The sequence below is a fragment of the Lissotriton vulgaris genome, chromosome 10 (genome assembly GCF_964263255.1).
Source record: "Lissotriton vulgaris chromosome 10, aLisVul1.2, whole genome shotgun sequence".
In the NCBI taxonomy this organism is placed as follows: Eukaryota; Metazoa; Chordata; class Amphibia; order Caudata; family Salamandridae; genus Lissotriton; species Lissotriton vulgaris.
Window position 1 is genome coordinate 712,048,823 of NC_141698.1, and position 27,130 is coordinate 712,075,952.

Consider the following 27,130-nt stretch of genomic DNA (forward strand, 5'->3'; position numbering starts at 1 on the left):
AATACATGATACAGATAAACTCCCTATGTACAAGTGCAGTGCTAAGTTCTGAGCTGGGAGAAAGGAGTGATTGAATCTGAACACCATCTGCCGACTGACATGTTCTTCAATGGACAGAGGTTACCACAGATGACCTCTGACAAGAGAAAAACGCCATTACTCAGCAACAATGTAGTGCAGACGGATATATACTGTTCCCAAAGGGCAGAGGTTGGTCCTAAACGTGTAAAAAAATCTATTTGTTTCAAGAACTATTAAATTCGTTTAGATGTTTCTAGTTATTTTGCCTGTTTATTTTGACGCATCTTTGAACCTTTTAACAATAGGATCATATATAGACAAAAAGTGAAGTAAACTAATGTACCTCTGAAAATGACTACTGGCCCTTTGGACTCAAATCCCTAACCCCCGGTCAAACACTGGGACTTATTGAATGTTAGCCTTTATTGTGGAGTGACCATGACAAATGAACCACGTATTGTGATTTAACGCTGCTTCTTTTAAATGTAACCATTACAAAAATGGGGTGACCCAATAACAGTCTTGGACGTGGGCTCAGTTTGATACAGAAAACAATGGTCCTAAACCTTCCTTTATGCAATATAAATCACTTATATCAAATCAAACTTTTGAGCTCATGTAGTGTCTAATACTATGAGCAGAAACGATGTGAGCTCAAAAGTTTGATTTGATATAATTTTTTTATATTGCATAAAGGAAGGTTTAGGACCATTCTTTTAAATGTAAGGAAAATAATTTCAATAACGTATTTTTAATAGGCTCTTTATACTGTACTTCTGCAACTCATAAGCACTGTAAATAACATGTATTCTTAATATTACTCAGTTTAATGGTACTTTGTTTACTGACCATGGTAGGAAAGAAGGTTGAGTAGGACTTGCTGGGTTTCGAACTCATCACTTGCAGAGACCATCATATCTTTGTAGCGCGAAGATTGTGACATTGCACTTTACCTTTCCCCTTCCAAATAGGGCAATAGTTCAATATTTTTGGGGCAACTGGACGACCCATCTTGGTTGTGGTCCACGTGCCTGGCCTAGTATTGCCTTCTTTAAACGCCAGCCTTCATCCGTATTTCTAGCTGCTGCTTTAGCCATCACGTGAACTAGTTAAATGGCGGCTAATAATGACCGCGCCACAGAGGTGGCCGAATGAAGACATGCGTCATCCTCTGTCCCGCCCACCATCAGGATGGACTATTGCTGTTCATTTTGGTCAAAATCCTAAAATACGTTGACAACTGTTGCGGAATTTCCACAAACTGCACGCACAATTATCGTCATTGAAATAATCCTTATAATGTCATACGTTCTTGGCCAAGTGACAACTTCCACGAAAAACGCTAATTGGTGTTTTATTTGCTACATTAACCCCTTCGACGCTGATGACGAGCTGGGCTCGTCATGGCGTAGCCCGCTCGCACGCTGATGACGAGCCCAGCTCGTCACGTAACATGCGATTTATGAAAACTCAGCGCAGGAGCGGAATTCCGCTAGCGCGCATGGAGTTAAATAAGTTCCGTATGTCAACATTGATATCGAGTGACTTTTAACAATATGCCTGGCCTACACATAGGCAGTTCATCATGCCTCCCCCCTACTGCAACACTTTATGGCTGCACCTGTGTCAACACCACGCTCGAGCGAGCCGGGCGCGCGGGCCGCACGTACCAGCCTTTCCCATTACTCTCGTCACGAGGCACAGGTCACATCTGGCGAGCTCGCCAAGCCACTGCGCGCGCGCGCGCGCAACCTAAAACCGCGGCTCCCCTCCGCTGGGTTGGAACAAGGCACGCCAATTCTTGTAAATATCCTGCCCTGTTTCATAGCTGTCAACCGCTGGATTTAAAGATTTAACTTTAAGAGGAGCTATAATTACTTCTCTGGGGCCCTGTCAGGATTTCTACAACTTATGTTTTTACCGTTCCCTCAGGCCTTCATATTTGTCATGTGTCTTACAGCAGGCAGGCGTTTATGTTTTTTTTCATCGCTCTGTAGGAACGAACACAAAGGCCTGGAAGGGACATTGCTTTTCGCAGTTGGCTCGAGACGGCCAGGCACAAGTGCTGAGTGCGCGCGCGGGGCAGAAGAGATCACCGTAATGACAGGTGTAGGAAGGGAGCCGCGAACTGCTTAATAATGTGCTGTGTTGGTAGCAAATTGGACTTGTCACGCAGCGAGGCCTAACCTTATCCCTTTGTCCTCCAGGGTCGGAATGTTCCAGAAACTTCACGGCGCCGAATGGAGTAATCAAGTCCCCGAGGTTCCCCGAGAAGTATCCGAATAACCTGGAATGCACGTACATTATTTTTGCCCCCAAAATGGCGGAAATTATACTGGAGTTTGAAAGCTTTGACGTGGAGCCGGACACCAATCCGCCCCAAGGAGTGTACTGCCGCTATGACCGGTTGGAAATCTGGGATGGATTGCCTGATGGTAAGAGACAAGTGTCTGGAAAATGGCTTTCACCTAATCGCAATCAGAAGAACTTTTTTAAAAGTATGAACATAGCCCTGTTTGATCCAGTTACGTCAACCCACTAATTCATTAATCCCTTTATTATTTTAACGTCAAACACAAGTGTCACAAAGCACTGTCCGTATATATGTACATGTGTGCATGTGTAAATAGATGAGTACATATATCATATTTGGATGCTTTTATTGCACAACATGCAGTGGTATAAAACCCATGTTTACAGGGAACCGTGAATTATGGGTAATGTTGCATAGTGCCTTGCAAAATGCGGGTTTGATCATCATAGTGACTAGGACTATGCTGCAAATTTATCAAAATGAGGTGGCAATATTATCTAAATTATGCTGTTAAAAAGACAAATTATGCAGGTAACTCTTTGTGAAAGACTCTCTGGTATCTTGTGCAGATGGTTACAGATTTGGGTACCAGCACTCATTTTTAGGGACCATGAATTATTTTTCATCATTTGTCTTTGACACAGAGCAAGAGAGAGTAAGCACAAGAAAATGGCTAAAAATAGACAAAGGGGAGATGAAACAATATGCAAGCGTGAGATAAAAAGACAGGAAGCTTAGGTTGGTTAAAAGAAAGGCACACAAGATGGAATCGAGTCTATGCAGCCTTGATATTTGGCAACCCCATATCTGGCAACTTCATCAGCAGGCTCATAAGAAATGCTTTGGGCCATTGTAAATGATGCACTGGCGCAGGAATACGCAAACCCCCAGTAGCTAAGGAAGTAAACAAAAGACAGCATGGTGCCTGTGATTCCAATGTGAATGATGACTGGGTTTGTGTGGCATAAACTTCAGATTTATATGGAGATGGACGACTAATGTAAAAGTACTGCTTGTTTCAACCGACATAAGTTGCCTGTAAAATGTACACGTTCGCAGAGGGGCCTATTCCAAACTGCATTTATGAGTACATTAAGTAGTACTACAGGAGTACTCAGCTGCTCATAAATGCTTTTCTGAAATGGCCTCAATATTTTCATTATGGACGGATAAAAAGAGTGAAACACAACCCTACTCATAAACTGATGGGGTTTCTGGTGACAGAAGAAACACACATTTTAAAATTAGTGTGGAAATATTTGGATTTTGTAGCCCTCAAGATGCAGCCTGGGATTACTGTTTATCTTAATTTTTTTTGTAACTTAATGATAACTGTAGATGTAAGGTAGCAATTCATAAAGTTACTACTTATTGTGTGAATCAGTCACGTTGCTACACATTGACAGTCCTTTCTCCCTGTAAATATAGGAGTGTTAGCAATTTTTTACTCAGATTGAGACACTCCAGCATTTATGCACTCAATGTAAATGCTCAAAGTGAGTATAATAATGAATAATTGAATGAAAGAATTTTGCTATTGCACAGCAGTGACATCAGCAGGTGTTCCATGTTGGTGAGGGCTAATCTATCACTGACATACTTGCCAAGAAACACAAGAAGAGCCTGGTTTTAAAGGCTAGACAAACAAGAACATGATCAGAAATGATGTGCAGATGTGCTGTAAGAGAATTCCTCTGTTTTGGTGCCCCGTGAGAGGAAGACCAGCACATGGAATTGCATGGTGGACAATAGATTTGCAGTTCAAGATCTAAAATTCGTGCATTTATTCAATCAATCCATTGGAAAAGTTATGAGGAGTCACAATTTTACTAGTGGCCAGCTTGCTGTGCCTTTCTTCTGTTTACCCCTGTTCCCATTCCCAAACCTACACTTAGAAATATTTACTCACATATTTTGGGTGTGTGTAATTTCCATTTGCAGACAATGTTGGCCTCGGTTGCTGATTCTATGAACAGGATCTGCAATTTTCACTCAAGGATGAGACTCTTGTACACCTACATGAAAAATAGATGTGCAGTATATTTTGTGAATCACACACACTGCATTTAAATGAGGTGAATGTAATAGGTAACTATGATAAGAATGAGTTCCTTGATGTCTTGCAGATCTCGTCATTGGCATTACATCAGAATCGTGCACTCGTTAAAAAGTAATGGTTTTGATCTGATTTAAACCATTTAAAGTAGGCTGTGGAAAGACATCTGTCAGTTGCCTCTCAGTTTTTATAGCCCTGCATTAAGAAAATTGAATGCCACAGACAACAATGTAGGTCTTGAAGTGATTGGGATCAAAAGCAGAAATTCCACTTTCTTCTGAAAAATTGGTTTCTACATCTTGTGTTTGTTATTGCACAGATTATAAAAAGAATATCACATTTAACTGCAAAAAAATAAATAATTGAAAGCATATTGCTGAAAAAATCTTTTTATGATGCCCGATCTGTGTGTTACTTTTTTTTATTACATGACCATACCAACTGTGCATATTCAAAACCAGTGGTTGGTTGATTGACTGCGCTGATTTTAAACATTGCATCATTGACAGTTCTTTTTGCAGCGAATACTTGCTAGTTTTCTTTTAAATAAATGACCCCGAAATTGCTTTTGGCCTGGTGTGAGGTGCAGTGTTAGCGGGCCACAAAAGTAATTTGGGGTGGATCCGCAAACTTGTCACTATTTTGAAACGAATGAGAGGTTAGACTTATGGACAGCGAAATAAAACTCTTTGTAAACAGAGACTTAACAGAGTTCATTTAATCCTCGTATGCACCATTCACCAATAAACTCCAAAGGTTTTCTATATATTAGAAGGTCTTCATGAACTACATTCCAGTCTAAGATGGTAGTGTTAGCTTTTAGTGTATGAATAATAACATGTGCATTCCAGTTTTTATCAACTCCTGTTTACCTCCTAGGGCAGTGTAGACTTTAACCAATGGTCATTCATGCTGGATTAATAGTAGCGCAGACTCACAGGCCTCAAAGTCAGTAGGAGAGCTGGGTAAGCTCTACAGGCGCTATTGACACCCAGCACATTATACTCTTCTTCATAAAAAAGTTAAGTTGGCCAATACACCAAGACGGGCTCCCTTCCCTGGAAAGAGAAGGGGGTTAATATTTATTTATATATTTGTTAGTTCTTTGTTAATTTATCTGTTTATGAATTACTTCATTCTCAGTTCCTATCCAAAGCTATATAGATGTCATTACAGAAACTGTGCATATTTCTGAAGTTTATTAATATCCAGCAATTAATTCAGCCAGAAGTTTTTGAAACGCAGAAGAGCAAGGGAGTGAGAGACATATGTAGACCGGAGTATTTCATATGTTGGGCTCTGGGAGCATAAATAAATAAAATATGCATGATGTACCTAGGAGAAGCAGAGAAGAGACATCAAGCTTGCCAATAAGGTGAACAAATCTAATATGAGTATATTATGGATGAAAGAGGAAGAAGTGATGAGGCTGAAAACTCAACATCAAATATGAAGCAGTATTAGAATATCGAAAGGGCTACTATTTATGCTAATGTTTATGGAAGAATGTTTGTGAAGGAAAAAACTACAGGAGGTTCGATTTTGTTTGTTTTGTTTTGTACTTTTGAAAGTTGACATGATCCGGGACTGGATACATCTGCTCTCAATTTACTAGAGACCGAGATAGAGGAAAAACAGAAAGTAAATACTTGGTGTGGTATTAAGGGAGTGTTTGGCTGGTGGATAGAATAAGTCAGTCTGCAATGTAAAGTATATTGTGGGTTGACAAAAGTTTGCACATAACTCCTGTTGATGACTGACGCCACTTAGAACTGAGATGAAACATTTTAAATGCTTGGGAATCTGGACATGATAGGAAATAAGAAAGTCTCTTTAATAACCCACAGCCATTAACACGAGAACTGGCAGAACAGTTGCACACTGGTGGAAATTGCTTCTAATCTTATTAGGTAGAGCAGCATTTTTTTAAAATGATCGCCCTCCTAAAGATTTTTTTATACACTACTGCGCACACCATATAGTGTACCTAAAATGTTTTCTAGTGGTTGGATGGCGAGTTAAGAACACTGCTTTGGGTTGGGGGCATTCTCATGATCGCTCTGACATCAATCCAAAAATCAGTATACACAAAAGGGAATTACAGTTCTTAATGTTATGTAATACTATGAGTCACACAATAAGTAATTGTAAATGACTGGGCATTGAGCCTCAGAATAAACTGGCATTTCGACTGGATATGCAAGTACTCAGCAAGCGGGGATGCCTGCATATTCTGTATGATGAGAATGAGTCACATGGCTTACCTGCTACTACTGACCTTATAAATCTGGATGAAACTAAATGAGCATATAGGCCGGAAATGGAAATTGGCAAATAAAACGTCACTAAGAGTGGGGACCGATTAAAAGACTCATCCTTGGCGGGGTTAAGAATGTGGAATAACGACTTTAGGATACATATGGAGAAAGTATAGCATGATTCCATACCTGCTAGTCAAAGAAGAATATGTTTTGCAGAACACTGAAACACTCATTACATGTCAACATGGGAGGAATCCAAGAGGCCCTTGAGGACTCACCCTTTCAACTCATACTGTTGATGACTGGATCCACAGGACACACACACATATATTTGATGACCCTTAAGGGGAGATGAGAAGAGTGTTTAACTTTAGGCCAATTGAGAAAGTAGATTGTAAGTAAGATCTGATGATCCCATGGACGGTATTGATCAGATAGGGGTTTTGGCTGAGATACCTGAACTTCCTTCAAAGAGCTTAATACTCTTGGGTGCAGCTTAAAAAATCTTGAAAAGTAAAGAGATATATTTTTGAGAGGTAGTAGATGAGGGGAAACATTCACATGCAGAATTTATGAATGCCCTATCACAGGCAAATATTGGAAAGAAGTGGGAAGGGAGTTGGAGATGGCGCTGCACCTCCCACTTGTTTTGAAGGTGGGCATGGTCTTGTTTGGAGTCTGGGAAAGTCATCACAATGTACCAGAAAATGTTCATAAACCATGGGACTGGCTGTGGCAAAATTAATTTCAGCACATAGCACTGAGACTGCTTACTGAATTTCCGCCCAGAGATAAAAAGAAAAGGGTGCATCAACCTTCCTTCCCTTCTCAACACCCAAGCATCTCACTTTAGGATTTCAGTTACCATTCTTCCAATGCCTGCAGATTTAAAATGTAGAAATCTCCCAAAAATCCCGTCCAAAATTAAATGTTCATATATATGTGGCAGAATGTGGTAAGTATGAAGCAGATGGAGGAAGAAATTAGGCAACGAGAAAAGAAGAGAAGTCTCTATCTTCAAGAAAAAGATACCGTTATTTTGCTATTTTTAATTATAAAAGATGAACACATGCAGGATGTCTCTGATGCTTTATGAAGCAAGCTTAAATTTGAGAGAATCAGTAAAGTATGACAAATACATTTCAAGAGAAGACCTTAACTGCAATCTATGGGTTTCCATGGCATTAGAGAGTAAAAGTTCACTTATCTCAGTGTATTTTTAACTGTATCACGGATGGTTGACCATGTGTTAAACTCCATCACCTATTCAAAATGTTCAGTCAAAGTGACATGCAAAGAGCACAGGAGAAATCAACGTGGTTCATCCTGAATTTAACTTGACTCCAATTTTCACTAACAAAATATCAAAACCCAATACACTACCTTATGTTATGTCCATTTTTATACTGCAATTTAGCCCACTTTTGGAAATCCAAGCAGAGGATGGTGAAGTGATTTTCATGGTAACACACACATGAGTCACACAGAGTTAGATTTCGGTTCTCTTAGGTGTAAAGTACATAGCTTACTCTCTGGAACACATCTACCCTCTGAATAAGCACTCTGAAGGTCCTCAGTGGGGTGTGATATATCTCTTTAGGGTTGCAGCTGTACACCAAGTACCAATTAATGCCCTATATGATATGTTATAAATCAACTTAGCATGAAAAAACAAAAACTCCAAATCATTTTATTGCTGACCCTGACAACACCGATTCCGCGATAGTGATCGTGCCCTGGGGGTCCGTGGCCTCCACACACCACGTTGCCAGCGACCACAAACACCTGAAGGTTGGACCCAGCCCACACCAATGACTCTCGACGTGCTGCCTATGCACTCCGGCATGACCAGAAAGGCCACAGTCCATACCACCCCCCATCGGTCTTTACTTGCCAGTCATCCTCCTATATGGTATTGCTGGCACCGACTAGCCATGATGCACTCCCCATGAGGCATTCCTAAATATGAGGCCGCATACCCCCGCAGAATTTGTGCCTGGGGGTCCGACAGCCCTCACTTTGCCTTAATCCCCCCACTCAGTCACCTACAACTGAGAGTGCAGCAGCCTCATCTCAGACAGCAGTCAGGTGCCAGCCTGGTCCACACCCTATGCCGTCAAAGAAGACGATGAGCAAGCAGATGGGTAAAGTCTTGGATTTTTTTTCATTCCTTCAGACAAATGCCCAACGCTGCGAGATAACGGAGGAGCCACTGCAATGGCGATCACAAAAACGGATTTGGTGGCTACGTTAAAAAAATTCCAAAAAGGAACTTTGCAATGACTCTACTATACTCTACCCACTCTACCCTTCTCCACTTTCCTGCTTCTGACCTTTGCCCTCACCTGTCCTGGCCCTTTAGTCCCCCCACTCTATCTGTGAATTTTTCCCTCGTCATTTGAGATCTAGCTATTTTGTCCGACGCCCGATGGAGCTACCTGGTTTAGCTATAGGGGAGACAGGCCGGGGATTCACTCCCTGGATGTCACCTACCCAGTCGGTTTTTTGACAGACTTCCTTTCATCTCTCTTGTCATCTCCTCTCGCTTCCTCCCTCTTTCTATTTCTCTCCTTCTCTCCTCTCTCAATGTAATGAGACTGACCTATTCTGTCTGATGCCCAATGGAGCTACCTGGTTTAGCTATAGGGGAGATGGGCTGTGGATAACCTCCTTTGGTTGTCACCTACCCAGTTGGTCTTTAGACAGACTTCCTTGCGTCTCTACTGTTGTCTCTTCCCCTATCTTCACTTTCTCACCTCCCTTACCCCCGCTACTTCCCCTCTACACTTCAATTATCTCGTCTTCTATGCTCTTGCAATTGTTTGTCTAGCAACTGATGTAAATTGGAACTGATGTAATCTTGTAATTGTAATTTTTGTGGAACCTCATGTAAAGCGCCCTGATACCTCCGGGTCTAGCCAGTGCTATATAAAACTCTTGAATAAATAAATAAATAAATAAATATGTCTAAGAAATCTTTCTTTAATGTGCAGGACAATTGTCAGTGTTGGAAGGTCTCTTTCTGAACATCTTTTATCTGAAATTTAATTCAAAAAGTACTGCTGTACCTTAGATGCTGCTGCTCCCTGACGCAAGCTTCGTTTCAAATCATATGTGTCTCTGCCTCAAACCCCCTCCCCCCCCTCAAAAAAAAATCACGCGGAGGTCAGGAAGCTGGTGGGGCGACTTCAACTGGGAAAAAAGCGTGCCACCGTATCCCCTATAAAACTAGACATCACAGATCATCTCAAAGTTGTTTTGCCTCCAAATTAAACACATCAAACACATTCAGTAACTTTGATTAATGTAGTGCAGTCTCCCTTCTTAGAAAGTAAGGGTTGATTCAATTGATTCAATTTGACGACGGAGTATTGGAGAACTAGACAGCAGCAGCAAAATGTTGGCATTTACATGTATTATTCGGGCAGTCGGACCCCGCCACGAAAGGGTTAAGGATAAGGAAAACAAAAACGATTGGCACATATTTCCCACATTCCCTTTGTTGCTGCCAGCTTTTAAAATGAAGCAGCATGTTAACAGATGTGCTGTGATGCAACAGAACAAAATGCTATAATAAAATACAAAAACACTTTCTAAAAACCCGTTAGACGTTTGAAGGCCGTATGTCATTAAGTTCCCTTTTCCTGGAAATGGTCGGTAGAGCATGTACTTGTCACCACAAATATCCTGATTTCTATTTTTTGTTAAAAAAAACATTTTATAATGTGTTATTCTTAATGAGTGCAATTTTCATAAATGCATACATATTCGACTTACATCCTTCATGGAAACTTTTGTTGTTTAAATGTATTCATCCTTCACGTGCAATTTGATCGTACTTTTTAGGTTTGACCTACCAGACAGCTTTAACTAGCTCGTTTGGAATATCCCAAAAAACTTACAGTTGGTTCAGTGACCGCCCATTGCCTCAGTTGTTTGCTTTTTTTTGACAGCCTTGCTTCCTTGTTTCTCATTCGATGGTTTTACCTCCTCCTCCTCCTCTTAACCCCTGCCCAGCGGCGCGAATTTCGCAGCGGTGCGGGGATGAATTAGGGGGCGTAACCCCTTGCGTGCTCAGGACGGCCCCCGGCCATCCTACATCACGCTGGGCGTGTGCGCAGGACGGACGGGGTCCGTCTGAGCTCCGCCCACTAATTCTCCAGCGCAGGCGCGGAATTCGCGCCACGCTTGGGAATCGGCGGCGTTCAGACGGCCCCCGGCCGTCCTGATCATAAGCCCAGTGTGACGTAGGACGTCCGGGGGCTGTCCTGAGCATGCAAGTGGTTAAGTGTGGCCCTTCCCTGGAACATAGCCTAATTACTATGCCATTCTCTTTCATGTGCTTGCCCCCAGCTAAATACCCATCCTTGTGCTCTGTGTTGCCATATCCCATGTATGTTCTATGTTGACTCTCCCTTTTATGCTGCGTTTCCCCTCCTTCTTTATCAATTCTCCCTCCACTTCTCTTTATTTCTATTGCTTCCCCTACACACTCCTCCATTGCTCGTCCACCCCTTACATTCATTTTAATATTTGTTTTAAAAAAATCTACATATTTTGGAGGGCTTGAGAGCCTCCATTTGCTCCTGTGTTGCACTACTTGCACAAATGCACTTTAGCGCAAAGGAAAATAATGTTTTTTTTAATTTACCCTAGCATGTAGCGTCTACCATATTGGATCACAAATTAAAAACAAAACTGTACCTGTATTATTCAGTAGGTGAAGCATGCAGTGTGCTTTTTACCAATGCTGTACAGCATTGGCAAAAAGCATTGGCCATGCCAGTAGGTCAAATTGCAAAACCTATTGAATTGGCCAAGACTTGTGTATTTTGTCAGTCATAGTTCTTTGCAGGGACTATGTCTTTAGACTGTAAGCAGACTGCCTTTGCATAATGATGAAGAGAAATTACATTTATATACTATAAAGAAGCAAACTCATAAGCAAACATACTGGAACCCTCTAAGACAGACAACAAATAGTTTCAGAGTATGGCACAAATGGAAACCCAATTGATTGTGCCTGGCCTCCTTTGTTATGTTAATTTAAATGCACAACTATTTTATAAACACTGCTTAAATCTAATTTAGCCTGTTTCTAAATGCTGCCAGCTTTGGAAAACTACCGGAACTTGGACACAGACACATCAATGGAGTCTCAAAGATCACACACTTTAGTTACAATAGAGAAGACAAGAAAAGCACTTTTGATTTTGTGGAAATACAGGCGATGTCTTAGTCTTCTACCTTGCTTCTCGTTTCTGTAGGTTTGATTTGCCAATTTTTTCCCTTGTCCTATTCCTGCATTATTTTTGCTTTTCCATGGGGATGACATACCTAAGCAAGGAAAAAACATTTTGGATTAGGCCCTATATTCTGATTATAAAACCGTTTTATAGCACTCAGAAAATATCCATTCCAAAGTTAGTGTTTATGTACATTTCGAAAACATGCAGTTTGTAATATCTATATCGAAGAAGGTTACAAAGTAAAACAGCTAGGTTGTAAATAGGTGTTAAGTTATCAGCATTAGAATTGGCCATTTCTGCCTCACAGATGTTTCAGTAGCACATGCTTGGCTTTCTTCACAGTTTGGGGCTTTTCACAGACAAAATCCACAGTAGTCAATTGTTTTTTGATGGGTCTACGGGCCTATTGGTTTGTTCAGTGTTGTTCTTAGTGACTCTACCTGTTGGATTAAAGAACCATTACAGTATTGCAGTTGGTTGAGTTTGCCCCGACTCTTTGCAGTTTATATTTTGGGTGTTTGAGGGTGTGAGTGAGCTATAGAACTTTTACATTTATGTCACTCACTGAGGTTGAGCAATTGTCAACTGTTCAGTCAGTTGTGTGTGGGATGCTTTTCTATTGAAATTGCTTGTTACCAACTATATGTCTTTCGTGGAGGATTATGTGGAGCAAGGGGACCGGATAATATTGTCTTTTATATGTCTTGAGTGCTGGTATGTATGAGGATGTGTTACACTGTTGTGAAGATTTGCTTTGCTCTACATGACTTCCTATACTATGTGCGATAACGCAGGAAAATTTGTCTAACAAATGTTGATGCTTTTGTGAATAATGAATGTGTGGGGAGTAGGCTGTGGTGTTGCTCTAAAGGAGAGATTTGTAGCCCATCTTACCCATAAAATTCTAGTCTAATCAACATGTACCTGGTCTTTGCAGTTCAAGCAGTACATTGACAGTAGTGCTGTCTCGCCTACCCCACAAAGACTGGGGTGTGGTATTTTAACACAGATATCGTGGAACTCAATTTCCCTCTTACTCCTTGGCTCTCTGACGTGGTCAGAAGTTCTTCAAATTGGATCAAAGTTCCTCCAAGTGTTGTGCACTGAGTAGGACACTCATCGTCACTCGCGGCAGACCCAATTGTAATCAACCTCTGATATGTCCTTCTGTCCCTTGCACATTTTTTCTGTTATATCACTTACCAGAGTGTGCCACGTCTCACCTCAGTGGCCTCTTTCCACATAAAAATAAGAGGAATGCCCGCTCATGAGTGCGCTGTTACTGCAAGACCCTTGGTGTATTTAGTATTATGAGAGAGGATGTGCCGCCTCTTCCCTAGTACCAACCAGTATGCGTTGGGCATTGTTAGGGCGAGCAGACCTAAAAGCAGGCGGAGCCTGCTTTGTCTGCGAAGACAACTGTTGTTGGCGTGTTAGAAGGAATCTGAGACGGAGCTCAAGCACGAGCGTCGCGGTCTCAGATTCCTCCTCGGGGCCGCGCACAGCACCACACACGCATGCGCATAGACAGAGACACACACCACACTCACGCATGCGCACATACACAGCCATACACAGGCACACACTGCATACACACACGCAGACCCACACCCACACGCACACACACAGACACATTCGAACACACACAGACACACGCGCGTACACCCCCCTCCCCTCCCCTCCCACTCACCGGGCTCTTTCGGGCTGGTCGGGCACTCACCGGGCTGTTGCTGGGCATCGGGCTCCTCTCTGCGGCAGTCTCCTCACGGCACCAGGGGACAGGACTTCACTTCCGGGGCTCCCTCCAGCACCTGGGAGCCCTGCAACACTCTGGCTGTTGGCAGCCCCGGGACTCTCCTCAACTCATGGGAGCCCCGGGCTGCGGAGAGGCCATCTTCACTTCTTCCTCGGTGTCGGCGGGCGGGACTTCCTGCCGGATTGCAGGCCCCGCCCCCGTCTCGGCCAAAAGTGCCTGACTTCCGGTTTTCACGGAGCAGGGCTGCGGCGGTGATTTCTTTCGGGGGCAAGAGGGGTAAGCACCCTCTAATTAAAATATAATTATATTTCCTTCTTGTGTCGCTTGGGAGGCCCCGTAGTATTAACACTGGTTATACAGGGATCATGTGTTACACAATGTTTCGGATCCCGCTAGTATCTGATTTTTGCTCGGGTGAGCTTCGATATTGAAAGTCAGGTGGCATGTTTTGGTTTTTCTTAAACGAGGTAACCGACAACACATTTTACCAAGTGAGAATGCCGTTTCTGGTGGCTTTTGGCATTTCAATATTTCGATAACTTCTTAATGGCACATATCTTTACTCAAGTTTACGCAATGCGACTTATTGCTAAAGGTAGCAACAATGACATTGACTCACACTCTTACAATGTGAGCTTTTTGTGACTTCCTCTGTTATATGGTAATCATTTCGTTTTTAACCCGGCTGGGTAGTACTGACACTTTATGTATAGCACGGTTCATTGTACATGGCAATGTTATATGTGGGACCATCTGATGTAAGCCCATTTTTGTATTTACCCTATCTTTTAGGTGGTAGCTCTCATGATGTCCGGAGCCTTATGGCCTAACCAATCTTTTTCTACGTTGCCACATAGAGTTACTCTGCTTCCTCTTCTGCTTTCACCACTGTGCCTCTCTCTTCTGGTGTTGTGCCTCTCTTCTGCCGCTGTGCCTCTCTCTTCTGTTGCTGTACCTCTCTTCTGCTGCTGTGCCTCTCTCTTCTGCTGCTGTACCTCTCTCTTCTGCTGCTGTACCTCTCTCTTCTGCTGCTGCTGTGCCTCTCTCTTCTGCTGCTGTGCCTCTCTCTTCTGCTGCTGTGCCTCTCTCTTCAGCCGCTGTGCCACCCTCTTCAGCCACAGTGCCACCCCTTCTGATGCTGTGCCACCCTCCTCTGCTGCTGTGCCACCCTCTTCTGCTGCTGTGCCACCCTCTTCTGCTGCTGTGCCACCCTCTTCTGCTGCTGTGACACGTAAATACAACACATATTACATTACAAATGCTATAGGTGTCACATTTGCAAAAGTTAAAAATATTAGCATTGTAAATGACGAAGCTATTAATTTTGCTATTTTCAAAACCAACACATAAATAAAAAAATTGTCATTTACAATACCAATAGCTCAAACTTTCCTAATGCGAGACCTATTGCATTGCAAATGCTTGTTTTTACGGATTTGTTGTCTCGGGCCCATGTGTATTACTGCGAGAGGACATTGTGTTTAGTCTGCTCCCGCATGGTCTATGGTTAGTTAGTAAATATGGTGATAAAGTTAAATATCAGTCAAACCCAGCCAAAGAAAAGCAGTGCTCACCTGAAAGGGAGTTCAGTCACTGCGACCAGCAGTAGAGTGGGAAAACGCAAAAAGAGGTGTGTCCTGTTTTTCCTGCTCGCGGCTATCAACTGTCATTCTCGAACGGCTATCAACTGTCATTCTCGAACAGCTTCAAGGCGTTAAGTCCGGAACCCTGCTTTTTGAAGAGAGATTTCGAAAATGCAATTAGGATTTCGGCAACGATTTTTAATTGAATTCATGGAAAATAGAACAACTTAAAGCATTGCATTGATCCCTATTTACTTAGGAGGAAAATAGTTCAATAGAATCTAATCACTGTTCACTGGGAGCTGAAATGATGAAAGACACACATCTATCTTGCAGCCTTACTGCACTATGGATTTTCCTGGTAAAGACTCAAACGTAATTTAAAGACGTTTACATAGACCCCGAACACCACAGGCTAGTCATAGCATCCCTGCTCTGGTCAATACGAGGAGTACATTACTGAACAGCAGAGCACAAAGGAATTCTTTGCGATTGATGTTAATGTCAGAGTAAATCAAGAACTCAATTAATCTCCCTGAGCTCAACTTTTTATGGTTATAGTCTAAACTCTAATGGCATCAAACCTTCTCTGCAAGCAGCTGCTGTACTAGGCAACAGTTTAAGTAAGGTGTGACCGATGCAAACCTGGTAGTACTATTATCCTGCACAGTTTCAGAATGCTCTCTGCTTTACTTGCCTATCAGTTACATTGCAAAGTCCAGGAGTGCAATTGTTTTAACATGAAAAACGACAGCATTAAAACAATATAGCACACTTAGAGCACACACTCTTTGGAAGTTCCACATGAACTCTTGCAAATGGCTACGGGAGGCAGACCCTTCTTCTATATCACGGCCAAGACCTGGAACAAACTCCCCCTCAACATCAGATGAAGCCCGGCACTGCAAGCCTTCAGAAAGGACCTCAAGGCCTGCCTCTTCGGATGACCTCAGAGCTGGCTGAACGCCCCTCCCTCCAGCGCCTTGAGACCCTTACGGGTGAGTAGTGCGCTCTATAAATCCCTGATTGAATGGTTTTACCTGAGTCTAGTTCTGGCATAAGCGTATTTGAGCAAAGGACCATGGACCTTATTTGGTGGATGAGTAGCATCCACAAAATAATACCGACTGTCCCGTATCCCCGATTTAGAGTGCATAGAGGCCCTATACACTCTAACTAGGACTGATGGGGCAGCTGCTGCTTTTTGGATGATGTGCCGCATCCAACAAGGCATTAGTCTAGCTGCACTTTCATGAGAAATTATTATGTAAACATCATGAAAATCAGACCCAGCCTGATAGACCACAAAAAGCACCTCGACTGTGATACATGTAAATGCTGTGGCCAACCAAAAGTCGATTTGTGACTCGCACGATCAACTCCTGGCAGGTAAAGAAAGCTGGAATTTCACTGGTGTGGTGTCAACCGGGGGGTCATCAGTGGACCTCCCCATACGCTGCTGTGGCCGGGAGTTGATGGTGCGAGTCACCAATCAATTTTGGATTGGCCATCGCATTTACAGGTACCACATTCGAGGTGCTTTTTGTGGTCTATTACAGTTAATTAACCAGAGCACCACCAGTAGTGTAGATAGAACTGTTCTTTTAGGTTCTGATGAATTGCCGCTAGATCATCCTGACACATAGGCAAGAAACATGTTGAGGGCGAGATCATGACACATTATATCAGGAGTGCGCCACTTTTACATTTTTAGCCGAGTTGGAAGCCATATTCATTAAAATTGTTCTGTTTGGACTTCCATTTCCTGTTTTAACCTTTGCACGGTCCATTGACCCTAACTTAGCAAATCTTCACTTTTAGGTTCCTCACACCCACGGCACCAACAAAAGGAACAAAAGATCTCTGCCAAAGAGTCCTTCATAAGGAGCCTGTCAGGTATTGCAGCGCCGACCTGATGAGGAGCAAGCCCTATGATGACGCATGACACCCAGCTGGCTGGGTGTGTGAGGGCCCTAATTTCATAATGAGAGATCACACCTTTCCCTCCACCATTAAGGGATGATATTTCCTTCTTGGCTGACCTCGCTCCCCTGCCCTGTTGGGAACTGCATACCCTCTTCTGTTTTGAGGAAGAAAACGTTTCCATCATCATCAGGGTCTTGATTATGCCATTGTGATTGCATTGCCACTGATGAAGATGAACTTGGCCTTCCGGAAACAAGAAAGCAAAGCTGAAATAGCTAAAATGGTTTCTTTGTCATTATAAGGTCTCAATATCAGTGGAGTCAGGAGTGTTTCTATAGAGTGAAATCTATTGTAGAATCACCTATGAGCCTTCGATTGAAATGATCACTTTCAAAGACATTGCTGTGCAGCGTCACAGTCCGGGAGGTCTTTATCTCAGTTTGCCTTCATTATTAACCCATATATATAAAAAACAACCTTTCTCAAGTAGATTTATGGTGATATCAGACAGAGGAATTTCTTGTGTAACTTTTGCATCAAGTGTATAACTTTTTAAGTCTCACGTATCAGACAGATTTTAGTTGCCAGCGGGCGAAAGCCACTGGTGGACTTTACAAAAAACTTACAGTGGTTCAGCACCTACTCACTCCTTACAGTTGGTTGGCTTTATTGTCACTCTCATTCAGCCGCGGCCCGTGGAGGGAGTTCGGTGGGACAGGGAGGCGGTGCAGGGGAGGGGCAGGATGGGGGGTGGTAAACAACGGAGAATGGATAATTGGAGGTAAGTAAACAATTTAATAAATAATACGAATTTCGTAGCGCACTCTGCATCGCAAAATGTGATTCATCGCGTGCTACGAAATTCGTTTTATTTATTAAATTGTTTACTTACCTTCAATTATCCATATTCCGTTGTTTACCACCCCCCACCCTGCCCCTACCCCGCACCGCCTCCCTGGCCCACCAAACTCCCTCCACGGGCCGAGGCTGCTCTCATTTGCTTGCTTCTTATTTGATGATTTGCTTTCCTCTTTTTGTTTTGTCCATCCTCCGTAGTATAACCTGTTTACCAGCCTTTTGGTATAAATATTTTTTTGTAGCACCTAGCAACTTCCATTTGTTGCTAGACCACTCCACTTTTCAAAAAGCTTGTTTGCTTAGGTCACATATGTATTTTATCGATCCATGTGGCATCCACCATCTTGCATAGTAAAGTAAAAAAAATTAAGAAAATGGTGCCCACCCCAATTAATAGGTGCATGTGTTTCTGTTGATACATATGCACACATACTTTAACATTTATGTGCGCTGGCCGAATGATGCTGTGCTAATATTATGACGTCCACATTGCATCATGACACATATGCACTATAAGCGTGTCGCATCACAAGACATTTTTAAATCTTTTTTATGCTGCACACTCTCAGCAACACATATTTTGGTTCACCAGTGTGTACAGGGTCGCCAATATCATTGGCAAAGCTAATAGGTCTGAAAAGCGAGACTTAGTTGCCTTACCAATTTTTTAACTTTTTGCTGTGCCGAGCATCTATACATTCTCCATTCTTTTGTTTTAACGTCCCTTTTCCCTCTAATTGCATTGCAGGCGACAGAGAGTGTTAGAGAGGGTTGAGAGAATACTTTCCAATGTTACAAAATAATACTCTGATAAGAGCAGGCACATGAGGAATTACAACTTAAAGAAAGAGGACTATGTTAAAATAGATGAAAAAGAACCACGTGTCATGTTTAAAAAAGTTAAACAATGATACATTTTATGAAGAATAACACGCTGATTTTTACTCTAATACTGTTCATTCAAATGCTTCAGGCTGTTTTCTACAAACCAGTGCAGCTAAATAGGGCTACGTTCATTTTAAAAATCACCATTTTAGTTTGTTAGGTTTGGCGTTAGTCTATGCATACATAATATACTAACTTATATTGGCTTTCAGCAAGGTCTCTTCGTCGATTGGTCTGTTATTTTGTCATTCACATTTTTATTCTTCCCACCACAGCATACAGATTGAGACAATGGGTGTGCTCACTCCATCCATTGGCTAACTTCAATGTGGCACTCTGCACTTTGACAAGCAGAATATCCACACACAAAATTGCTCTATTCAGTGACAAGGACTGCTTTTTCCATGCGTGCTTTTTGAGCGCAAGAAATATTTTTGCTTTTATCCAGTTCATTGAAGAATTTAATGTTTGATTATTTAAAATCATTACAAGTATAAAAACACTTTATAATTGATATATAAATAGAGAGATAAAAAAGGTAAACCATTGATACAAAAGTTAAAACACTGCGATATTTCAAAAATGTCATTGGAACATGAAACCCCAAGTTAAGTTTACATGATTTTTTAGATTGACGAGCACTTGCCATTGTTTGCAAAAACATGACACAACTACACAATCTTTGACAAAGCCAACAGCTTAGTGATCAATACCAGACCTACTGGCTTTTCCAGTTCTGGTGGGTTCCCAGTTCCAGCAGCTACAGGCACAGTGCATGAGCTGAGACAGGGGTTAGAAAAGCTGTGTCTAGAAATTATTGCATTTTAATCAATTTATGAAGTAACACTTGTAGCATGGGCTGCGAAAAAAACATGTAAAATGTTTATATATCCTATAAACATACATTGTGCTGTCAATACATTTTGCATTAGTAAATTAGATATAAAATGCTACTTTATTTACTCCTCTGATAAATATTGCACTAGCTCAGTGGGCAATGGCGTGCATGTTGTGCATAGAAATTCAATAATGCTCTGTGCCATATTTTGCTAAAGTGCCATGTGTACCACTTTGAGCGAGAGCATCAAAATTATGAGACATGAGTCATGAAGTCTCTCCCACTATGACAATGTTCTTCTATTTGCACAATCAATGCCTCAGTTGTTTCAGTCTGAATTATTGTCTCAGTTCCTAGGGTTACAATTATTGCCAGTGAGCAGATTTAACTCTATCTTCACTTCTCAGAGTTGGCATATATCCTTAAAATAGTAAATGCTGTTAGTCCATCTTTAAGTTTGTCTGTCTGTATTTTAAGAGCACTAGAAGTTATTTCCTGCATTTCAGTAGCTGTCTTAATTTGACTTCACAAGTCCGATCAAACAACTAAACATTTACATTTTTGATAAAGAGTCATTGCGTCAACGTTTATGAGAGGGCAATTAAGCGCATATAAAATAAAAACGGTATCGATGACAATGTTTCCTTACTTATACTGGATTGCAATGCGCTGTTACTAAATGTGGTGTATTTTGCAATAATGTAAATTGATATGGGGTAACCCAGTATCCCTCAGAATCTGGACAATACAATTTGGTGTATACAATGGTTCTGTCGGGTATGCAACCTGATTACTTCAAAGTGTGAATTAATCATTCAAGACTTTACTTCAATAAAAACTCCACTGAAAACATGCCCATGTTTCTTAAAGGAAGCAGGTATATGTATAAAAGAAAACATTTATTAAATTGTGTTTCTTTGAGAGCTGTTAGTGGACCCCTGGACCTCTGCCTGCTCCTCAAAACATTCTTTTTAATAATCCGAAAATGGGAAAAGCTCCCAAAGAGACCCATTTCATTTGCCAGTGTGTCATGATATATTGATACAGTACCTACCAAATCACAAGGGACACCTCTTAAACCCCCCCTTCCAAATAGCAATTTGTTAAGGGGTCGGAATCCGGCTTTAGGACTCTGTAAAAGTTTAACAATTCCTACAATTGGATTTGTAGATTCAAAAAAAGCTTTTTTGGAGGCTCAAACTCCGATATTGTAGCACTTTAGACCATAAAAATGCTTTGTACGTTTGACCCAAAGTTTGCAAAGCATAAGCACAACTTTTGCAGTGGTCAAGTCAGTTTACAGCCTGGCGACTCGTCACTCCTTTCACTCAGACGTGGTGAGTGAGGAAGAGAATGTGGTGCAGCGCAGAAATAGATCACAGGTAGTTTTAGTAAGAGTTTAGCAATGATGTGGGTGAACAAGAGGGGATTTTCAAATCTTAAAGAGCGTTTAGGTGTTTATATTTTTGGCAAAGTTTTGTTTTCAACAAAACACTTTCTAGGCTAAGAATGGTGTATAATTTTTACATTTCAACTCAATAATTTTATCAATGACATTCAAACTTTTTGTTTTTTAAAAAATACCGACGTCCCTTCTTGATGCGTCTATGAAAAAAAAATGTGCGTCGGTTTCTCCTGCACCACCACAGGAGTGAAGGAATGACATAGCCCTCCAGTTGCCATCTTGGCCACATCGAAAGGACTCCACTGATCCTGGGGCTCAACATTCTCCCACCAGCACTGGAAACAGCCACCAGTGCTGTGTTTCCCATGTTTCTGTCCTCAGTTTCGTTTACATAGTGCCTGTAAGACAGCACCAGTGGAGGAAAGGCTTGTCCTGCTGCCCTTGACTTCAAAAGTATAACCTCTGTTAGCAATCCCCTACGTGTAATTACAGCTGCTCACTCACTCCAAACAGAGTTGCAACCCACCAATGTATTGTATGGTATTGTATCATTTGTGTAGCACTTAGAACCTATATGTGGGGCTCTGATGTGCTTACCCACAATGATATTAAGCTACACCTTATAGGATGTGTAGTTGGGAGGATGTAGTGTTGTTTTCAGCCTATATGGCAAGTGTTATCATATCATGTATGATGACAACCGAGGTGCAGTTATGGTGATATGGGATGCAGCACTTGGCAGTGTTAGGGGTGAAGGTATGTGAGAGATAGGTGTACAAATTATAATCAGGACTCTTGTCTACTTTGCTTCGCAATACCAAGTGTGCTCTGTGTCAAGGACTTCAATAAAAGCTATATGGGCACTCCAATGAAACTGTAACTGTAATATTTACAATACCTCCCATTAATAATAAGTTGATCATTATAGAGCGCTTTCCGAAATAGTCTTGCACTTGGGTACACCATAAATAGCAGATGATATGTTTGACCAAATCAGTGGTGCTCATTACATTAACCTCAGGAAGATGAAGACAACAAAACATAACCCATAGTGCAACCCCGTGATAACAGCACACGATGGCACACAAAATGAACCAAGACCACATTCATATACAATCAAATATAGTATGATAGGACATGCATGTAGTCCAAGACTCAGACTGTTCAACACACTGGATCACAGAGCCATCAGTAATCAGACATTGTGGTGCCAGACACGCCTGTTACTTAGAACAGTACAAAATATCCTTTGGTGCTTCTCCATATTCCCATACATTGATCACAACTTACCAGCTTTACTGGGATATGGGCACCTGTTTGCTTCAGCCATATTGACATGCACACTGGTTCCTCTCAGAAAACATAGACGCAATCCCACCCACAAAACAAACACATAATGCAGTCAGGAATCTTTCTGCACCAACCAACACTCAACCACACCTAGTAAACTACTTGTATACGCAAGCATATCTGAAACCAACTAGCACTGTTAATGCCTGAATACATTTTGTGCTACCCATCTTAACATGCTTACAGACAAACAATTACTCAAAACTGGCAAACCATAACAAATCTTCACAATCCCGATTCAGGTCTCCACAAACCGAAAAGCTTTAAGGAATCTAACTCCATACACATGTCAATCTCAAGGACGTATCGTTGACAGATACGCACTACACCTGAAACATAACATGCCACATGACATGGCATGACATTTCATATAATAAAGACCAAGCTAACAAAAACAAGCTACATGCTGTAAATTCTCAACAGGTAATATGCATTTTCCATGAAGCGTAATTTATCTAAGTATTTTAACAACCAGCACCAAAAGCCTAAACTAAAAAACGAACAGAACCCATGGTCAGGGTTCTAAATTCAAACTAATATTTATTTTTGTGACATGAGTCGTGAACCAAAGCATTCAATCTGAGACTGCGTATCCCACTTTAATCCTGTTTACATTTTGTTCATAGCAGCACACGGTAGAACAATACAACCATCTAGAATAATTTTAAAACAAACCACCTCCTAGAACTAAACTGTAGTAAAAACCGGCTCCTGCCCAAGGAGACCATCCCCCACTGTTCATTCATTTGCCCATAAATCAATCCCTAATGTTCTTACCGAACAGAAGTTCTGTTTTGCGTTTGATGCAGTGTGAACACAATAGACCGTCTCTCCAAATTACATCTGAACTGTTCCACAGTCTATCCCCCGTCTTATGCCCTCTCCGGGGGATACAAAGAGCCCAATTCAGAGACACTGTGCACTTGCTGTAATCCTTCACCCTGACCCTACTCTGAAAGAAAGGAATCCCCTGCCAGTGCAAGAGGCCAGCCAGCCCCGGAGTCCCTTCTGTGCTGACTCGTGGCATCAAAGCAGAGAGAAATGCTGCATTTGCACACGGAGATCTTCGCCCTCTCGGATCAGCTGCTGCTGCTATTCAAGGCAGGGCTGGTCTGCCAAGGGACAGCATAAAACCTTTGATCCAGAATCTCCTCAGAAAAGCGCGGGTGTCTGAGGATTACGTAAGCAAGGCCGGTTTATCGACCTCGGGGTAGGGTAGTGGGCGGACATGGAGGAGAGGCCCGTCAGTGGTTTTTTGTGGTTTTTTCTTGGTTCAGGACTGTGGTAAAATATCGAAATACGTACTTTCGGGAGCAGCAAATCACTCCCTTTTATGGAAACAAGCAGTATGATGGATGGCTAGGTACATCCCGGGGACAGGGACTTTTTGACCTCGAATTCTGATACCTCTAATTGGGAGGGGTTGTACGGGCACATGGAAGATCAGGGTTCAGTGTTTTGAGAAGCAAAGTAACTCCCACGTGGCTCTTCTCGGAATCACAGATTTCCAGCATTCCAAAATGTATGAATTTCCACAAACCAACCGAAGTTGGTAGGTGGAAAATAATTGCGCCCGTGCTCAGTTAGCTTCACATTCAAGGCAGCCTTAGAGTGCGCAAGTAGTTGCATTGTTTAGTAGAAGAGATACTTCTGGACAAGATCGCCAGATAGGAGATGCAAGGGTTAGAACATACCACCCCTGGGATGCTACAAGCCTTGTGATATAGCTAATGTCATTAACCGTGTTGTAAAATAACTATATCTAGCATTTGCTTGTTTAGGAGCTGGCTATTGGTGCCTGATGAGGGCTGAAAGCCCGAAACCGGTCCAAGGATGCTTGATTCTGGTCCAGGAAAGACATGGCTTGGCAGTTCGGTCTGGACTGCTCCCAGGAGGCACAGGGTCAAAGCTGATTTGCATATGTCTATGTCTGAACTGGGGTGGCATGGTTAGCAAAATAACGATGGATTAAACCCAGATCTGTGACTGGGGGTGAATGTCTTACAATGTTCAACATTCCGTCCATCATCTTTTTGTGTTGCATATTGGTGCCTGTTATCAACCATTGATTAGTAAGATATGGCAGTTTTACATTTTAAATAAAGTCTCATGCAAAGTCATGCATCATTATGGTCAGTAGTCCTTGTGATGTTTTTTTTTCGTGTGATGTCATGGATGTGAAAAGGGTCTGTGATGTAATTTCCGTTATCACTGTGATTTTATTGAATTGACATTACTGCTATAACTCTGAAAACAAACACAGACGGGTGTTTGTCTCCCTTGTCTGGGATTCCCAGTCATCAGCATTTTTATATTCTTGAGGTGCACCAGGGTGTACAAGGATCTTTGGAACATAGGGCAACGTGGTATTTTGCAATAGGCCCCATGAAAATGGGCCCATAACTGATGCTTCAACATGCCGAAACTTAATGGCACCTAAGGTGTCTGCCTAAAATCTCTTTGGTGTAGCATATTTCGTGTAGGTGCAAGTACACTATGAGATGCTTACTCAAACATCTGAAGTTCAAGACCAGATACAAAGCAGAAACTAGAATCTTAGCTCTGCAGATAGTACATGAATGGCGTTTTCAAATAAATTGTTCCCATTTGTGGAAACCACCTGCATGTGGAATCTGGCATCTGCAGCTGTCTTGTGATCATGTAATTTGTATAAAGATACAAGGAACTCGCCTTTCAGCTGTAATCAACTGCAGCTTTTAGAATTTATAAAAGCGCACTTGCTCAGGGGGCTGCACATTTTTCTTGCACAATGTGCTCAGACCTATAGTTTCAATGTGGTTTGAAACACGCAATAGTCGATTTCTTAGTTTAATGTTTAATAGAGAGACAATTGTCATTAGTCAATGGTTCTTTGATTTAATAAAGAAGATAGAAAATGCAGCAGTAGCCACATAAAAATAGTTAATACCTCATTAGTTTAATTTGCCTTAAAGGAGACTTTAAAAATGTAAAGGTCATGTCCTGCTTAGATATAGCATCTGCTTCCATACTGTCCTGCTGGAGGGCTTCTCAGCTTTTCTGGGATCTGGTTAGATGTGGTCCTTTATGAGCGACAGCACATACCTAGAGGGTGCCTCAAACCCCTGCAAGGATTTGCAAAGTAATTTAGCTCAGACTTCTGAGCTTCAAACCTGGTTGTAGATATATGTTTCTATTCAGGACAACTTCCAATGACTGCAACCTCACCTAAAGTCCAAGTTGCAACCATTGCGCACTCCAGTAGAAAGCAAAAGACACACAATTGATGGACGGAATGCAGAACAAATCAAAACATTCAACCCCAGTCAAGATATCTGGGTTAAATCCATTATTCTTTTGCTCACCATGCCACCCCTGTTAGGCCTGGCCATATGCAAATCAGTCTTGACCCTGTGCCTCATGGAAACAGTTCAACCCAAACTGCCAAGCCAGATCCTCCCTGGACCGGAAACAAGCATCCTGGGACCGGTTTCGGGGTTTCACCCCTCATCAGCCAGGATAGCTTGAATCCAGTGGCACAGTGAGCCTGGGACCGACTTCTGGGCATACCCGGCGCACTTAGGGCGAGGAAGCAAAAGACACACAATTGATGGACGGAATGCAGAACAAATCAAAACATTCACCCCCAGTCAAGAGATCTGGGTTAAATCCATCATTCTTTTGCTCACCATGCCACCCCAGTTTAGGCCTGGCCATATGCAAATCAGTCTTGACCCTGTGCCTCATGGGAACAGTCCGTCCCCAACTGCCAAGCCAGGTCTTCCCTGGACCGGAAACAAGCATCCTAGGAGCGGTTTCGGGGGTTTTTCCCCCTCTCAGCCAGGATATCGTGAATCCAGTGGCAGAGTTGGCCCGGGACCCACATCTGGGCTAACTGGTGTTGAGAATGTAATGCCAAATTTGGTCTTCTTATGTATAGAGTTGCCTCTGTTCTTGGACCATCTGTAGATGGCGTAATGAAAAGTGGTCCATATTACAAAGAGTCTGCAGCCTCGAAACTGATTTTAGCAGAAGACATTGGGGCTTCAAGGTCTTTTCAGTAATACCAGGTCCAGAAATACTGTTGAAGTTCCCATGTTTTTGAATGGTAACAGTCTCCCACTTTACAGTTCATGTGCTAGAATCCACGCCCTCTGAAAAACGTGCAGACATTTTGTGTTCCTTCTTTCCAGCAGAGTGGAAACTTCAAGAGCTGTTGTGGATAATCCCAATTTATTTATGTTTTTATTGGGTCCAAAAGTAACAAATTTGTTCCAGAAATAAAGCTATCATATATTTTGTGTACAAACCTAGTGTGAACTATTATCAACCGAATATGTGCAAATTATCATTAAAACAACCAGTGTTGTTAAGTGTGATGTTAAGTACCTTTGGCTTACACTTTATAGCTTATGAAGCAAATGATGGCCCCTGATTTAACTGAAGGGTAAAGCAGGGCTGTGGTATCCAGATCAGCATAATTCCTCAGAAAATAACAGAGGATTTAGCTTATTATCAACTCATATGATCATTCACACTTTGTCCCCATCATTACAAAGGAGTTTCAGTATTCCCTCAATCTGATTTTTTTATCCCTTCCTTAGAAAATAACCTGATGCACAGATCGGTAATAGCAGTATTCAACCAAA

At 42.0% G+C, this 27,130-nt stretch overlaps 1 protein-coding gene across 2 annotated transcripts in view; it reads left to right on the plus strand.

The window, feature by feature from the left end:
* NRP1 (neuropilin 1) overlaps positions 1-27,130 on the plus strand; it is a 229,333-nt gene that overhangs the window by 111,759 nt on the left and 90,444 nt on the right. For both annotated transcript variants that reach the window (XM_086941540.1, XM_086941541.1), the window contains exon 5: positions 2,229-2,456. In XM_086941540.1, the coding sequence (XP_086797666.1) occupies positions 2,229-2,456 (228 nt within the window). The remainder of the gene's footprint in view (positions 1-2,228; positions 2,457-27,130) is intronic.